This window comes from Pan troglodytes, chromosome 10 (genome assembly GCF_028858775.2).
Source record: "Pan troglodytes isolate AG18354 chromosome 10, NHGRI_mPanTro3-v2.0_pri, whole genome shotgun sequence".
NCBI lineage: Eukaryota > Metazoa > Chordata > Mammalia > Primates > Hominidae > Pan > Pan troglodytes.
Window position 1 is genome coordinate 11,595,839 of NC_072408.2, and position 17,847 is coordinate 11,613,685.

General features: G+C 48.8%; 1 protein-coding gene across 1 annotated transcript; it reads right to left on the reverse strand.

Annotated features, from left to right (window-relative positions):
* Positions 1-390: 390 nt before the first annotated feature.
* On the reverse strand, positions 391-15,901 carry FGF6 (fibroblast growth factor 6). Its single transcript, XM_001157123.6, has 3 exons — positions 15,160-15,901; positions 14,068-14,171; positions 391-4,306 (listed from the first exon to the last, which is right to left on the reverse strand). The coding sequence occupies exons 1-3, from the start codon at positions 15,503-15,505 to the stop codon at positions 4,130-4,132; spliced, it is 627 nt and encodes a 208-aa protein (XP_001157123.1). The 5' UTR covers positions 15,506-15,901; the 3' UTR covers positions 391-4,129.
* Between the last annotated feature and the right edge of the window lie 1,946 nt (positions 15,902-17,847).

The following is a 17,847-nucleotide window of genomic DNA, read 5'->3' on the forward strand; positions in this document are numbered from 1 at the left end:
GAATTGCAAACTGCCCAGGACAGGATGAGGTCAGGAGAGAATTTCAGGCCTGGGTTTCTGGGCAGGAGAGGTATCTGTATGTCTAAAGAGGAGAGAGGTTTGGCCGGACGCAGTGGGTCATGCCTGTAATCCCAGAACTTTGGGAGGCCGAGGCAGGCGGATCACGAGGTCAGGAGATTGAGACCATCCTGGCTAGCATGGTGAAACCCCATCTCTACTAAAAATACAAAAAATTAGCCAGGTGTGGTGGCGGGCGCCTGTAGTCCCAGCTACTTGGGAGGCTGAGGCAGGAGAATGGTGTGAACCCTGGAGGTGGAGGTTGCAGTGAGCCAAGATCACGCCACTGCACTCCAGCCTGGGTGACAGAGTGAGACTCTGTCTCAAAAAAAAAAAAAAGAGGAGAGAGGTTTGTACCCTGAATCAGATGGCAGAAGAAAATGTTCTTTTTGTTAGGCCATAGACTGGCCCTGACCAAGGGCTTGGCATGTGTATTAGGGCACTGTGGGATGTGGCAGCAGAGGGGAAGGCTGTGGAGGATAATGGTAGGGTATGAATTAGAAAATTACATGCTGCTTTCCAGAGAGGTTCAAAAATGTATGGGAAGTGGGAAAGGAAGGGGTGTTACAAGGCAGTGAATGATGAAACAAACATAATCAACAGCTTGAACAAGGCATTTGGAGTTTTCTGGTTTCCTATGAGGTTCATCCATTGCCCTGAAACGGGTGGAGGTTTTACAAGGAGCCTGAGGCTGCCCCATTGCTTCTAAGCTAACCTCTACGGCTGCAGCTGAGAAGTGCATCTTGAAGAGTGTGCAGATATGCTGCTCTCCTCTTTATTATTTGCTCTTGAAGAGAGAATAAAACAGCCTCTTGGCCCTTGGAACTCCAAGTTTGCATGGAGCTGCCAAAGAAGATTCAGGATGAAAGAGAAGTGAATTAGCTACAAAACTCTATAAACCAGGCTCATTGCTTAGCACTTGGGGGATGGAGGGCCCAAGTCTCAGTACATCCTCAGTGGGAAAGTGGGGTACACTCTGGCTCCCCTGCATATAGCAGTGTCTTCTGCAGCCTTTGGGAGCCAATGGGCCTGACAACTGAATTCAGGACTCAGTGGACATGTGACCAGATAGGAAACAACTCTCCATGCCCGGGCACAGAAACAGAAGCTGGAGAGAAGGGACTGAAATGCATCCTGCTGATCTTACTCTGGTCTTGTCCCTTAGCTCACTTCTGTAGATGGGGATTGACTTTTCTTAAGTCTAAGTCACTTACAGGAAAACAGAAAGCCCTTGAGAGAATTCCTTTGCATGGGAAGGATTTTAAAGAGTCACCCACACATACCTGCATCCAAAGGTGGTATTCAAAATACTTAGCAACCAGCTAGGTGTCGTGGCTCATGCCTGTAATTCCAACAGTTTGGGAGGCTGAGGCAAGTGGATTGCTTGAGCACAGGTGTTCAAGACCAGCCTGGCCAATATGGCAAAACCCTATCTCTCCAAAAATAAATATAAAATTAGCTGGACCTGTAGTCCCAGCTACTTGGGAGGCTGAGGAAGGAGAATCGCTTGAGCCTGGGAGGTGGAGGTTACAGTGAGCCGAGATCACACTACTGCACTCCAGCCCGGGTGGCAGAGCGAGACCCTGTCACAAACAAATAAACAACCCCCAAATACTTAGCAATTGATATAGCATGGGCCCTGGTACCAGTTGGACAGACACCCAGCCCCTCATAACCGGTGCGGGTGCAACTGCTATGCAGTGGCTCAATATCATGCGTGCTTGATCGTAGGCATTTCATCAATATCATGCGTGCTTGATCGTAGGCATTTCATCAGTATCATGCGTGCTTGATCGTAGGCATTTCATCAGTATCATGCGTGCTTGATCGTAGGCATTTCATCAGTATCATGCGTGCTTGATCGTAGGCATTTCATCAATATCATGCGTGCTTGATCGTAGGCATTTCGTAGCTTCTCCTTCCCACTCCTAGCATGAAAAATGAAAGTGGACATTTGGGGAAATGCCTTGCCAGGATTTGAGCAAGGTTATGATCCTCTAGAGAGATGAAGGACAGGGCTGGCAGCCCAAGGCTTTGGAGACTCTCTTGAAGATGGCTCCTCTCATGCCACGTGAGCTGAAAGATCTTGGAAAAAAGGAAAGCATGCTATGGGACCTAAAACTTCCTTCTCCTTTTTTCTCTGGATCACAGTCAAGCCGTCCACCAGCCATCCCACATTCCAAGCTCCACTAGGAACTGATATGCACCTCAGGTTTGGAGTGCCGGCATTTCTGATGGACCCTGTTCAAGAAACTGATTGCCCTGGACAAGACTCCCTAAAACACAGTGGAGAGCTTTATCCCCGCCTCCAAGCAGATCCACACTTCAACATTCCACGGAATCAAGATGGACCAGTTTTCTCCCTTTTCTACAACATCCAAGGGTCGGCCGTGTGCACACGTGTTCTGGGGCTTCTGTGGTCTCTTCCATCTTCATGTACCTGGGTGTGGCCTTTTCCTCCTCACCCAGCACATGTCCTCCCTGACATTTGCAGGGCAGAGGAGGTGGCCGGTAAGGTGTCTCCCCCTTCAATTGCCAACCTCCCATCTTCAGCTCAGAATCCCTCAACCCAGATCTATCTATAGATGGATGCAACTGCAAATAGCGAGGTATGTTGAAGATGAAGGTATTTGCAACAGATGAGGGATTGTCTTGCAGGCTGGGGCCCCCAAGAGTCGCAGAGGTCGTCAGGTCATTTTGTAACTCCATGGTTCACATATGCCAAAAATATTTGCACTCTGATATGGCTCTCTCTGGTTTCAGATTTAGGAACATTCCAATGGTTCAGGAATCTGAAGGCTCCGGGCAGACAACATTTATAGTCACTTGGGGAACCTCTGCTTTAAATATTCTCAAAGGACAGGAGGCAGAAGGCACTGTGCAGCAAGGAGCTGCTTCAGCTTGGCTGCTTGACTCCGTGGGATTATCACTCCTCTTCTACTGCAGGGAGGAAGAGAGCACAAACTCTGGAGGTCACGGTGCCCATTCTGCTGCATCCAGGCACAGCGCGTATGTGAGATGAGGATGAGCAAGAAGGAAGTGAGGGTATCAGATGAGAACTTGGGTGCGTTTCTTGGACATAGTTGGAGAGGAATTACCATCTGTAGTCCAAAGCCTCTCTACTTCCTTCATGCCCTATTTTGTCCCCCTACTCCTCGCCAAAGAGGTTGCCATTATTAGGATCCTTGTCATCTGAGGTTAAAATAAGACCAGTTCAAAGTGAGGAAACGTTATGGGCAGGCAGCCTGGCCCCTGCTTGTTCCTGGAGCCACGCACAGCCTGAGTCCTCCAGGCAGAGTGGCTCTCCTAGAACATCCAGTCCCTTCTGCTGCCTCCACAAGCCTTCCTCAGCTGCCCTAGATGCTGCTCTACCCCTTTCCTCCAAGAAGGGAACCGCTTCTCCCCCAGCCTCCCTGACAGTTCATCCCAGTGTCCCCAGAGCCCTCTCTGGCAGGAAGCTTGAAGTGCCTGATCACTCTCTTTCTGGTTTGCAGTTCAGCCTCACACCCTCTCACTCTGCGTCTCTGCACTTTGAGGACAGCTGCTCCCTGCTGACCTGGGCAACCCATGTAGTTAGTGGCCTCTGAATGGAAAGATGATTGGAAAGAGGCAGAATGGGAGCACACATCAATCCTGCTGGTTTGACAAGTGACATTCTTACAGGCAGATTCCTGCAGCGATGATGCTAGGAGAAAGAAACCTGATGCTTTGAAATGCCATTGCTCTGAGAATGTGTATAAAGCTGTATGGATATACAACAATGCACACACACTCCTACCCTGGCCTTTTCCTGTGCACATGGTCACATTCCACAAGTGTCACCGATACCTTCTCTCCTCGAGGGAGGTCAGAGCATGGGATAAATTGCCATTCTAAAGTTGCTGATCTTAGCCCTCGTTTGAATGGGCTACATGCCGTGGGGTCCAGTGGCCAAGGGAAACAACTGAGGTCTCCCCAAGCACAAGATAAGCCTGATTCAGAAGCCATGGAGGGCAAGGGGAATTCTTCGCTGGTGCAAAATTCCAATCGAACAGATGCTGCTTTAAATCTGTGAGCCTTCTTTTGTGGGTCCTTAGATCCTGGGAAGGAAATGAGTGACAGTCATGATCGGGGACACCTTGCTGCCCCGCTTTACCCGTCCGTATTTGCTCAGGGCGATGTAGGTCCCTCGGTACAAGTCTGACTCGTAGGCATTGTAATTGTTGGGCAGGAGGGTTTCTCTGAACTTGCATTCTTCTTGGAAGCTGGGCTGTGGAAGACATGGGCAAACAGCAGAGACTGGGTTACAAATGAGGAGTGCTGCAGATGCCAGCTGGGCCGCAGAGAGTAGGCCCCTCTGCCAGGTGCCCTTCCCTTCTCTTTGTGAGACAACCACCGTGAGGTCTGAGCATCCTGGGTGAACAGAATGGTGAAAGGTTAGGATGGGAAGAGGCTGCAGGCTCTCATGGTTTCCTCTCACCTTCCCTCCTTTACGATAAGGAAACCAAGGCCCAGGGACACAGGGGATGGTCTGTGCCACGTGGGGTAGAGCTGAGGCTCTACCACTCAGGTGTCCTGACTTCCAGAGTAGTTTCTACTAAGTCCCTAGATGGTAACTTATTCCATTCAAAGAACAGACCAGGAAATGACACAAGCTGTTTTCTCAAGTCCACTCTGAGAGGGAGTCTACTGGAGCAGGGATGAGAGCTCAGGGTGCTATTTCGTGACTTTTCTACTTCCTAATTGTGTGACCTTGGGCAGGTTCCTCCCCTTGCAGCCTCAGTTCTCTTTTCTGCAGACTGTGTGTGGTGGGGGAAGAAGGAGAGAGGCGGTTGGTGGAGGGAGAGGAGACACAAGTGATCTCTTAAGCCCTTTCCAGCACTGCCTGTCTCTTTCTTTCTGCTTGTGGTTCCTCAGTCTGTCTTTCCTGGTTTAAGTCCCAAGTTTTCTATCCCTCAAAAAGGCCCATTCTCAGTTTTGACTTTGAGTCTAGAAGAGGCCTGGTACCTCCTAGACCAGGGGTCCCCGACTCCCAGGCTGCAGACCCGTACCAGTCAGCGGCCCACACCCGTGCGGGACCCGGGCTGTACAGCAGGAGGTGAGCGGTGGGTGAGCAAAGCTTCATTTGTTTTCCAGCTACTCCCTATTGCCTGCAAGACCACTTGAGCTCCACCTCCTGTCAGATCAGCAGTGGCATTAGATTCTCATAGGAGCAAGAACCCTGTTGTGAACTTTGCATGTGAGGGATCTGGGTTGCCTGCTCCTTCTGAGAATCTAACTAATGCCTGATGATCTGAGGTGGAACAGTTTCATCCCCAAACCGTCCCCCCATGTCCCCATCACTCACCCTGTCCATGGAAATAGTCTTCCATGAAACTGGTCCCTGGTGCCAAAAAGGCTGGGGACTGCTGTCCAAGACAATCATAGTTCTCCAGGGACATGCAGGAACAGAAATGGTGAGGAGCAGGAATTTTTACGGGGAAAAGGACCTGGTTCCCAATGTGACAGGTGAGGCCAAGGAGCCTGGGACCAACAAAAAAATGGCCCTTTCCATGCTAATTTTGTAGAGTGTGTGTGGACCACCTGTTCAGAACATGAACGCTGGACTTCCTGTCACATGAACACTGGACTTCCTGTCACATGAACACTGGACTTCCTGTCACATGAACGCTGGACTTCCTGTCTCGCATGCACAGATTCATTCCCAGTACATCACCCCAAGTCCTCCTCTTTCCTCTGCAACCTGCCTGGGTGGCTGCCCTAAGGGAGTATGCGGGGATTTCCTGCTCTTGTGGGGAAGCAGCTGGGTCGGGGCTAGAAGAAGAGAGAGCGAGGTGGGAGCCAGAGACCCGGGATCTACTCTTGAAAAGAAATATAGAATGAGAAATGGGTGGAGGATAACTTCTGACTCCTTCTTGCTTGAGTATAAAAAAAACCCCGCTCGATGGCTACTGGGCTGTGCCAGAGGTGTCCTCTGACCTTCTGTAAAGGAATCGTACTGCTAGTGTCCCATCTTGCTGGCAGTGTAGCTGGATGAGAACCTCTTGCTGTTCTGAAGGGCTGGTTAGTAGCTTGCTCCTCAGGGCCCCAAGACTCCCAGAGCCCTTTCAGTGGACCTCTCTGGCAACATTTAGAACAGCCATACTTTCTTTCCCAATAGACTCCAAGATCCCTGAGATGAGGACTGTGTCTTGCTTGGTACATGATGCTGAGTGGATGGTGGTTTAATAGTGACAACATGGCTGGTTTCAGTGGCTCACACCTGTAATCCTGTACTTTGGGAGGCCAAGGCAGGAGGATCACTTGAGCCCAGGAGTTTGAGAGGAACCTAGGCAACATAGCAAGACCTTGTCTCTACAAAAGCTTAAAAAAAAAAAAAAGGCAGGTATGATGGCGCATGCCTGTAGTCCCAGCTACTCTGGAGGCTGAGGTGGGAGAACCGCTTGAGGTCGAGGCGGCAGTGAGCCATGATCGCTCCGCCGCACTCCAGCCTGGGTGACAGAGGGAGGCCCTGTCTCAAGAATAAATAAATAAGTAAATAAGGACAGCACAGAACCATAAGGAGACCCCTGCATGGGTGGCTCTTTCAATGTGATGTGAGCGTGGGCGAGGGGACAGCCTTGCCTATGGGAACACGGTGAAACTGCCCTCATACGTTTTCCCCATCTTCTTCTCTCATGCTTGCAGCTTATTTACAAAGCACTTTCACTGATGTTGACTTGCTTGAGATAAATGTGAAGGCGTTCACTAGCCATGTCAACAGGTTAATGCCACACCAGGGGGGTGGGTTTTTCATAAGCTTTCCTGTTTTCCTCGTTAGGATGCTCAGTGAATATTTGTGGAATGGATGAATGAAGGGATGTCCTAAAGGTAAAAAGGATGAACTAATCAATGTAGGTCAAGAACATATTTGTCCCACAGCTTTAAGGTTAGACTGATGACAGTAGCCTCTTACTTAGCTACGTGAGCCTGGGGAAATCATTTAACCTCTAAAGCTTCAATTCCCTCATCTGTGAAGTAAGAACAGTAAGAAAAATTGTGTCATAGAACTGGAATAAGCATTAATTGAAATAATGCATGGAAAGTCCTGGGAACAATGCTTGCTATACAGTAGAATTAAAAACAAATTAGTAGTACTAGTATTCTTCTCCAAGTAAATAATGAACTACTTTACATTAAAAGCCTCAAAAGACTGCCTTACCCTGGATCACCAGTCCCATAAGACTTGCTGTGGGTTACTGGACAATTTAGCTTTTAAGCTCTGCGGTTTTTGACGGAGTGCCTGGGAGACAGTAAGCTTGCATGGAAGAGCAGGAAGCGAGAGGAAGGGCAGAGGCTGACGCTGGCTCTGAACCACGACCCCTCATTAGGAGCCTCTCTGGACCCTGGTTTCCTGCCCTGTGCACAGGACTTCAGTTGTTGGTGGGCAAGCTTGGGAGCAGCAGCACCAGGAAAAATTCAGCTCAGAACTGATTGAAACATTCCAAGTAAAGCTACACTAATGAGAAGTCCAGTACAGGTCAATGAACAAAACAGAGTCCTGCAGTAGATCCCAACACATACATGGATGTAAAATGAAATGAAGCTGAAATGAATATAAAGTAAAAGTGTTATTTTAAATCACTAGAGAAAACATGGTGTTGGAACAACTGAATGGTATTTTATTATAATGATAATAAAGTTTGATGTATATGACTTTATCCCTTACATCAAAATAAATTCCAAAAGGAGTAAAGATTCAAATGTAAAAAAAAAGAACCATTAAAATCCAGAAAAAGTTTTTTTTAATAAACTCAGAATCAGGAACATCTTTCTAATCAGGACAAAAAAAATTAAAACCATTTTTAAAAAGTAATAAATTGTCTTCTACTTGAAAAATATTACCTTAAAAGAAGAACAGAAATGGTAAACTGGATGAAAATACATACAATACACATATGTCAAAGAATACATTTTGTTACTATATTCAGAACCCTAAACTCACTGGAGAATGAACAGCATTTATAAAACAGAAAATTCCCAGGAAAAGAACTATCAATGGCATTTGAGCAGAAGAGAATATGCCTAATAAGAGAAATGTAAGTTATAACTGTGAGATCCCATTTTTAGTGGCCAGCTTTCAAAGAGAAAAGCGTTTGACACTATGCTCTCGTTAGTGAGGGCACAGAAACTAGGAATTCTCATTTAATGTCCTCTGATGTGTATACTGTTATAATCTCTATAAAGAGCAATTTGGCAGCATCTACCAGAATAAAGGATGAATATAGCAACTGATCAGCAATTCCACTCCTAGAAATTTATCTTACTGATATATTCCCACACACGCACAAAAGTTACTACAGCATTAAATAACAAAAGACCAAAAACAATGTATCTATTAAGAGAGGAGTAGCTGAGGTGGCTCATGCCTGTAATCCCAGCACTTTGGGAGGCCAAGGTGGGTGGATCACGAGGTCAGGAGATTGAGACCATCCTGGTCAACATGGTGAAACCGCATCTCTACCAAAATACAAAAAATTAGCTGGGCATGGTGGTGCATGCCTGTAGTCCCAGCTACTTGGGAGGCTAAGGCAGGGGAATCTCTTGAACCGGGGAGGTGGAGATTGCAGTGAGCCAAGACCGCGCTCCAGCCTAGTGACAGAGCGAGACTCTATCTCAAAAAAAAAAAAAAAAAAAAAAAGGAGAGGAGTAACTAACTCAATTATGGTAGATCCACATGATGGAATTCTATAAGCCTTGAAAAGATAAGAAGCCTCTCTGTAATGACATGAAATGGCCTCGAAGATACATTGCTAAGTGAAGACACAAGGTTTGAAAAAGTGTTAGCATAGTATGCTCCTGTTTGTGTGATTTTTTGAAAAAGATGATACCGGTGCGTGCACGTGTGCGTTAGCTATTTCTGGAACGATATAATAGAATAAAACACTGGTAACTGGGGCTGCCTCTAGGGAGGAACCCAGTGGCTTCAAGACAATGGTAGGAGTGAGACTTTCCATAGAATATTCTTTGATACTTTTTTCTCCTTAAAACATGTTCCTGTGTTACCTAGTCAAGTACGTAAATTATTTAAAGTGGGAAGGGAATTTAGGGTAGCAGATGGGCCAGGAAACGAAGCGAGAAAACATTTTGATCAGAAACTGGTGGTCTCCTTCTTGTTGGGTCACGGCCCCTCTCCACCCACCAGCCTCCCCTCTATTCTAACTTCGTATGTCCCTGGAGAGTAACCCGCCCAGTCAGTTCCAGAGAATTTATTTCTGATCTGGATGGTGGTTAAGGGAGAGGTTTCATGTGTTGTTTGCAAGCTCTAGTGAGGAAATGAAATCTTGAGGTGGAGGAAGGGGAAGTGGGAGGAACTGAGTGACTTGGACAAGCCATTGCCCACTTCCCCGTGCCTAGAATGTGCCCATTTGAGAACCCAGCCTCTCCTAAACGTCTGGATCTCCTAAAGCATGATTGTTTAAGCGTGCATGACCATGGATGTGTAGATTGTACTTTGCTTCTCTGGTCATTCGATTTTGGATCCTTCAAATCCACTCCCCCTTAACATACACACTTTTTTTTTTCTGTTTCTATTTTTTTTTTTAAGCTTACTACTTTTTTTTCTTTCCATTCTGCCCTTTTCTCTAGCCTGTCTCATATCCCTGGCCTTCCCCAGAATCCTGTACAAAACTAAAGTGAAAAAAGACAACTAGTAGATGAAGCTTGTGTTAGAAGCCCTAACCTTCCCCTTGCTGCTCTCTCTCCTCCGCCCTCAGCACCCACATCTGTGGGGTTTGGAAGGCCAGGAGGCCTGTGGCATGAAGGAGAGATAGTGCATTTTTTCTGAATGCTTCAGGCTGATGGGATTTTCCCGATGCCCAGAGTGATGCTCAAGACCCAGCCCCTTAATTCATCTTCATCAGAGCCCTGAGCTTTGAGTTCTCATGGCTTGGGAATGTTGGCCCCTCAGCTCTGGTGAAGAACGCACTCAAGCCAAGTGAACGCCATGTTCATAAAAGCAGCTACTGTATATGATTACTTGAACAAATGAAAATCATTCCACTGGGTCACATTTCCTGGGCCTGCCGGGCTCAAGCCCCAGCATGAAAATATCTTCAATTTGATGTAGGTCTATTCAGACTTATGTGCGTTTGGCACTCACTATGGAGAAGGGCATTTCTCAGAGGAGCAAGCATATCCATGGGGTAGAGGTGCCTCCAAAGTGTGAGGTGGACAAGACAGCCACCCTCTCGCCTTTAGAGCTAAGTCACTTGGACCAACGAGGATCTAATCCTGCTTTTAAACATCTTCACCCTGTGACTGCTGGGGCCATTTGTCCCTGTTCCTCCTGGCAGTGTGTGTTGGATGGAGAAGGATGGGGTGGAAGGATGTGGGCAAGAAGGAAAAATAAACCAACTCTTTGTCCTAAGACTTTGTTCTGCAGCCCCCGACTGCTTCTTCTCCTGTCTTTAGCTGAAATATCGTCAGCTCCGAAGATGCCTGCATTTTCCAACCCTTTTTCCTAGCACACAATTGCACTGTTGATTTAGGAATGTTGGAAAGTGTTTTCATCAGGTGTTTCATTCTTCTCACTCCAGTGCAGCTCTTTGTAGCAGGCGGGGATTTGTATGCAGAGCCTCAGGCCCTGCATAAGGGCATGTGCCTCCCGCTGCTCTCCAGCCCCATCTCCCTGCACTTCCTCATGGTGGGTGTCCTTCATCCCATTCCCTCGGGAGTGCTGTTTTCTGCTACAGTGGCAGCTGAGCCAAGGCAAGGCTGGTCCTCCCAGCCTTGTAATGCCCCAGATAATAATGTAATGCCCCAGATAATAATGCAATGCCCCAGATAATAATGCCCCAATGTAATGCCCCAGATAATAATCAAAGGTCTCTGGAGGAAATCAATTTTGTCCTTTGCACATTGTCATACTGTTGACGAAAAGGATGTAAATGCGGTTCTTCTTAGTAAAACTGAAATCACTTGAAAGCACGACCGAATTGCTGGCATCTTTTTACTAGTATATATTTTTCTCAACTAAAGGATTCTAATAGAACCACTGTCAGGTGGAGATCCTTGATATTTTGTTTTCTGAATTTCAAAGGGGACCAAGGGGGCTAGAATTCACTGATTTCTGCCTCATCCTCAGAGAGCAGAGATTCAGGCCCAGAGAAGTTCAGTGACGTTGCCCAAAGTAAGACGAGTAGCTGGAGGGTAGGTTGGCCAGGAACTGGAACTCGGCTCGCGGAGCCCTGAGACAGGGCTGCACACAGCTGTGGCTGGACGTGTGACCCTGGAGACCGGGTGTCCGGGTGTCCGCAGCTGCACAGGGAGGATGAAGATCAAATGCACCTCCTAGGGGTGCTGTGAGATCATGCTCGTAAAGCCCTCTGCAGCCTGTGAATCCGAGCACAAGCAGTAGGCTAGTGCTCAGAGCAGGGCAGCTGTTTATATTGTCTAAAGGGGGGCCTGGCAAACTGCCCTGAGCCTCCACACCCCTCTTTCCAGGAGACAGACATGTGTGAAGCCACTTCTAGCCAGGTTTCCTTGGCCCTTATTCTCTGCCTACGAGTCGTTGCCTTGTCCCCCTCACCAACACCTCAGCCCCAGCCCAGTTTCCCTCCCCCACCCATGAGAAATCCCATGAACTGGCAGTAGCAGCTGAGCCTGGGAGATGAGGCAGCTCCGGGGGCTTAAAAGGAAATAGTGTGAATGAAATCATCACCCAGCAGGAGTCTTCCTGGCTCCGGGGATCAGTTGGCAATTGTTTTTTTAGACTGTGATAACGGCCTCTGAGGGGCGGAGTGGGAGGGGTAGAAGTTGCTCAGGAGCATCTGGTCCTGAGCCACACAAAATGTCAGGTGCCCCAGGCTTGGGGCACAGCTGTCCAGCCCCACTCTCTGTGTGCAGGCCCGGCTGGCCCTGAGGTCCAGGGAGGAGAATCTCCCTCCCTGGAGAAGATGCTCTTTGGCCAAATGCTACTGAGGGTGAAGGTAGGAGGGGTGGGAGGGTGGAGGTGAAGGGCGCCAGGTCTTTTCCCAGAAGTCTTCCTTTCTCCTGGACTCTGCTTGTTTAGTGAGCCCAGCAGTTCATCAACCTGCTTAACCCCCTTTGAAGTCATCAGCCAGTAACGGTGCTGCAGAGTGAGGGCTGGGGGTGGGGTGGTGGGTTTCAGGCATTAGGAGTCAGCCTCCTTTCCTTTTTGCTATTCTGAATGCTCTTCCCCCCTTTGTGGCGCTTTCTCTGATGGTTAAATCGTATATTCCCTTCCCGAGCCTTTCCTAGCTTCTCCTTCCAGGGCCAAGAGATTGAAAGTGGGAAGTGGGTAAATTTCCTCTATATTTGTGCATTTTCTCCTCCCCACAATTAAATCCCTTTCTGGGTAGGAAGAAAAAAGTAATAAATGGTTTGTTGATAAAGGCGACAAGGAGAAAGAAGAGTTTATGAAATTTGTGCTTTCTCCCAGGAGATTTACTTGCTAAAACGTCCCTTGCTTGCATGGAGTCCCACAGCCAACAGCCCAAATTCCCGGCTATCCTGACCCTATGGGATTCCGGGCATTATGCAGGCTGGAAAGAAGGGGTTCTTTGGGATGCCCCACCCTACAGAGGGGAAATCTGCTCCACCAAAACCTGGGTTGGTCCCAGGCCTCTTCCTGTCCTCGCCATCACTTTCCCAGAGAGCGGTAACAAGGATATGTCTCTTCTGTCTCATCTCACTCGCCCTCCAGCTCTCAGGTTCAGTGTAACATGGGGAGTGGGTGGTCCCCTGCCCTCCAGAGGCCATGTAGCCTGCTGACCCCCAAGCCTGCCTGTTCCTCAGAAACACCTGGCAAATGTAAAATACAAAAACAAACGGATTTCCAGGCCCACATCCCAGCTCTGTTGAATAAGAATCTCCTAGGTAGGTACCTGGAAATCCATACTTTTAACAAGTTTCCAAGGTGACAGAGATGCAAACTGTCCACAGACCCGTATGGGAGACCCACTGATTGTAATGCATGCCGTATGTCCACATAAACCAACCCAGACTGAGAGATGTTAGCACTAAAGATTATGGGGCGGAGGCCACCTGGTGAACCCGTTCTTGTATTTCATAGACCTCCTCTGTTGGGACAGCTCCCCTGGGGCCCAGTGCCAGTCCTGGATCTATTTCTTCACATCCCAGTCCTCAGTTTATCCTCCAAGGGGCAGTAGATCAGCCCTCCACACCCTCCCCATAAATAACTTTGATATTTTTTGAGGCCTGCTCTGAGGTCTTCCTTTTTAGCTTGCTTATTTCTGTCAAAGGAACTCTCCATTTCTTCAGCCTCATCGGGATGTTTGCCCCGCCATATTTTGGAATAAGCCAAATGATGGGCCGAGGGCTGCAGGAAAGAGTAGGTCAGTGAGAGCAGAGGTTTTGGTCAATGTGCTTAGAAGCTGGTTGCATTACCCCAAGTGCCAGCATTGGCACTGCCAGGGGTGACCTATGGGGGTGGGGATGGGAATGGGTGGGACTGGTACCAGCCTAAAGTGTATAACGAATAGGCTGCTTCTCTAGCTTACGTGATCAGAGACCAGAGGATTGAAAACCCTAGTGCAGAATCTCAGCACACTGATGAGGATGAAAATAGCCTCCCATTCCACTCCTGCTGCGCACGAGGCTGGGGCGTCTTGCAGGGCGCGTGTCATGGAGCAGCACACCCAGGCAGAGAGACAGGCTTGCTCTCGGGTCCTCGCCAGTGCAGGGAATCACACCTGCTCACAAGCCTGGATGCCAGAATGTGGGTTTCCCTCTGGCCCACGGGCTCCCTGAGCTGTGGTTTCCGTTTAAGCACACGGGCTCCAGCCGGCAGGTGGGAACAGAAGAAGCACGGGCCAGGGCAGAGGACAATCACTCGTGAGGCTGAAGAAGCACAAGCTGCAAGGCCCCTCCCTTTCACAGGCTCCTCTCACAGCCTTTCCTTTCCCATTTAGATAGGCACTTCTCTACTCAGGATTTCATATTATTTTCTTCAACTGTGTAAGCATCAAGCCTTGTAAACCTGGCACTTCCCCGGCCTGGTGAACTCACCGTTGCGTACAATCTTCCTTTACTGTTCATGGCAACGAAGAGGGCACTTCTCACTCCAAAGAGACTCACCACGCCTCGCTCCACGGTGGAAATTTCCAGCAGGCCTGACAAGGAAAGGGGGGCCACATTACCTAAGGCTTGTGCAAATCAGAGTGGGAACTTGAGCCGACAAGGGCATCTCAGTCCATCCCCCTTCTCCTAGAAAGCCAGACTCTCCATCGCCCCATCCATGATCCCTCTAACTCTAGGAGACCCTGGCTGCTGGACTCATCGAGTGCTGCCATTGTGCTGTTAGAAATCCAGTTCTGCAAGGGAAGGTTCTGATAGCAGAGTTAGGGGCTGCAGTGACCACTTGGCTATCTGTTTAAGATGAGCTTTGAATCTGGGCTTTCACTGACATAATTACTTGAGGTCCTTGACTTGAGTAAAAAAATAAATTCTGATTATTATTATTCTTCTTAATGTGCACTCTACATGTTTCAACAAATCTCAACCCACTTAATCTTGAAAACACAGCAGCCACACCATAGCTGATGGCTTTCTTGGATCCTGCAGCCCCCATCCTTTCTTGGATAGGAGACTAACCATACAGCAAGCTGGCAGCTTGCAGGCAGCTTGCAGGATAAGAACCTGGGGACAGAGGGAGCCGCTGAAATAAAAAGAAGGATGTGCTTCAGTTGGACATTTTGCAATTGAATATCCTTTCCTTCTCCAAGAAAGAAGCTGAATAAAAATGAGCTTGTGTCAAATTTGACCCAAGTATACTAACTGATTCTCCCTACCCAGGCCTTGGGGGCTTCCCAGACTAACGGTTCCCAGTGGTCTTACAAGGCATCAGATGGGCCAGTAATGCTGAAATAGTTAGTGCCACTGAGGATCTAACCAAGGCGATGGCAAAGAACACCAGGATGCTTGGACCGCAGTATATTGAGCTTGCACCCAGGCAGGGTCACGTGGAATCAGCTAAGTGGTGAGCAGCATTTCTGCCCCCTTGATTGTGCATCCTGTCCACTAGAGCAGGGCCCCTTCACCTTTTAGCCCTGCGTGAGCCCAAACCCCCAAGCGTCCCGACTGGCTGCAGCTGGCACTCACTGTAGGGGTTCTCCTCGTGGGTCCCGCTGATCCGGCCGTCGGGGAGCACCTGGAGGTGAAAGCCGATGCCCACGTTGCAGTAGAGCCTCCGCTGCCGCTTGATCCCCACCAAATAGCCACTTTCCCAGTTCACCCCGGCGATCTCTCCAGCTAGCCCGGCGCGAGACCTGGACAGCAGGGTGCCCCAGCCCCTCGAGTCCAGCAGCGTGTTGTTGGCACGGGTGCCTGCAGGCGAGGGCACCACCATGCCCACTAGGATGCCTAGGAAGACGAGAGCCCACAGCGTGCCCTGCAGATGTCCTGCTCCCCGGGACATAGTGATGAACAGTTTCTGTCCCAGGGCCATCCACCTTGCCTCTCAGGCACGTGGTCAGAATTAATGGCCCTAAAAATACCGCCCTTCTTGTTTTTCTCCCTCCGGCATGGCGGCAGGGGCTTATTTTTGGAAGGCAGATGAAGGCTGCTGACATGAAACCAAAGCCTCCATCGGGCACTCGGGTTGAGAGCAGAGGGACCCAGGCTGAGCCGCGGCCGGTAGAGACCATGGCTCGGGGACACTCTCTAGCTCGCCCGCTTGCTCCGTCCCTAGTTGATGATATTTGATTTGACCTATCTTTATAGTTGCTTCAGCAGCCCGGCCCTCCCCTCCACCCATCATCGCCCTGACGTCAACCCGCCCAGCTCACTTATCCAGGGCTGTAACATTAACCTGCTCTTGGGCCTGGCTGCCTCCCCAGACCCCCATCACCCTCCACACTCCCCAGGGGTTCTGGGAGCCACTGTCATTCCAACTATGAGGCAGGAATGAAGTGAGCAGGGAGCATCTCTGGGGGAGGGGGGAGCTGGCTGGGGGCCCAGGGAAAGAGAGAGGCGAGAGGCCACCCAGGACCCATATTGGGCAGAAGTTCTTTGCCTGGCAGTGCTGGCTTCCTTATTTAGAGGGCAATAGGTAGAGGCAGGGATGGGAAAAGGCTTGTGGTAGTGATGACCGTAGCCTCAAGTCACCCTTGAGATCTTTTCATGGAAACAGCTCATGGTGGAGGGGAACACTGAAAGGCCAAACCCTTTCAGCAGGAGGGCACAGACATTCTCAGGGGGTGGGGATGGGGGTTGTTCAAGGAGCTTTAAGACTGTGGAGGGAAGGAGGGCAAGGGCAAGGTTTGCCTGCTCACTGTCCTGGTCCCGACATTCACCTGGGGTGGAAGTTGTGTCTGGCCTTTGACACAGCCCCCTGGCCATTCTCCTCCCTGGATTTATCCCTGGCATGTGACTGATATTATTCCCATTTCACAGATGAGGACGTTGAGGCTTAGAGAGGTTAAATGACCTGCCCAAGTTACCACAGCTAATGAGTAGCAAAGCCAGAACTTCTAAGGTGTGCCTGAGTCTAAAGCCTGTGCATGTCTAATGCTTGCAGTAGAAGTTGGCTGGCCCATAGAGTCTGTTTAGCTCCTTAAATGCCAACAGCACATCATAGAGTTATTTCAGTAGCATAAAATGATTTATTTGTTAAAAAAAACTTGAGTGTCTTTGATGTACATGGGAACTTCTGTATTTGCAGATAACTTTTGCTGGGCTGATATTACACTCAGAAACTAGTAAAAATATTTCTGCCAGGAAGTTATTCCTACACTCATTTATCTTATTCCCATATTACTTTTAAATAGATTACATGTCTAACTGAAGTGAGAAAAAAAATGTAAAGCTACCAGAAAACTCACTGCACAAATTTCTATACAATATAAGACGGAACTATTAATACGTCTCTGAGGGTGAATAAGTTAACAAGGGTCGCCGGGGAATTGAATTAACTTGAGTTAAAAATCCTGTTTCTTGTACTTCAATCCAGGTCTTAATCTGTTGGTGAGACATTAGCACTGATTTTGCCGGGATTGGAGGGAGTATGTGTGGGGTGGTGACAGTGGCATACAGATGGATTTGAGTGTCCTGAGCAGTAGAGCTGGTCCCAGCAGGCAGCTCCCTTAGCCACACTCTACACCCACATTGCAGGCTGCAGGCAGCCTGGAAAAGCTCCTGGGGTGAGTTCCATGGCCCAAGGACTCTACTGAGGCACCACTGCTTTCCCTCTGATTCTAAACCTTCTGCTGTGCCCTGGGTCCCAGCCTCTGGTCTGTGGCTTCTACCTGCCTTCTCTCTGCCCTTCTGCCTTGTTCACTGGGTTCGATGCTTTGGTTCAAATTTCTGTCAAGCCATGTGTTTCAGTGTTGCCCTAGACATGCCTTCTGAAATCCTGTGAAGCCCAGATGTCTGTCTTTACCCTCAGCTGGTAAACTGAATGGGGAGGGACATAGGCACCACTTGTTCCTACTGTCACCACGGGCCCCCTGACTTCCCCATTGGCTTCCTCTCCCTTCCACTGCCGTTGTCCCATACCCAATCTCATCATCACCAGCACTGCCATTTCCCATGAGGAAAGATGATGCCTTATAGGCTCAGATTGAGTCTACTATGTAGGCCTTTGTTGGAAAACTGTTTTTAAAAATCCTTCTGCAAAGTAAAAGGTTCATGAATAATCCGAAGACAAAGTTGTCAACAAAAAGAACTTCACTTTGGATTTCCAGCTGGGTTTCATATAGTTAAGCTTTCATGGATGCAAGAGCAGTGGGGACACTTTCTCAGTGATGTTGTTTGGAATCTTGTGTTAATTATGCTGGTGGTCCTCACTTA

What these genes read in the sequence shown, in the direction of transcription:
- FGF6 (XM_001157123.6), bottom strand. Translation starts at nt 15,505, where the DNA reads ATGGCCCTGGGACAGAAACTGTTCATCACTATGTCCCGGGGAGCAGGA. An exon ending in CCACGAGGAGAACCCCTACA is followed by an intron (nt 14,172 to 15,159) that starts GTGAGTGCCAGC and finishes TTTCCTTGTCAG; the next exon opens with GCCTGCTGGAAATTTCCACC. An exon ending in AAGGAAGATTGTACGCAACG is followed by an intron (nt 4,307 to 14,067) that starts GTGAGTTCACCA and finishes TGTCTTCCACAG; the next exon opens with CCCAGCTTCCAAGAAGAATG.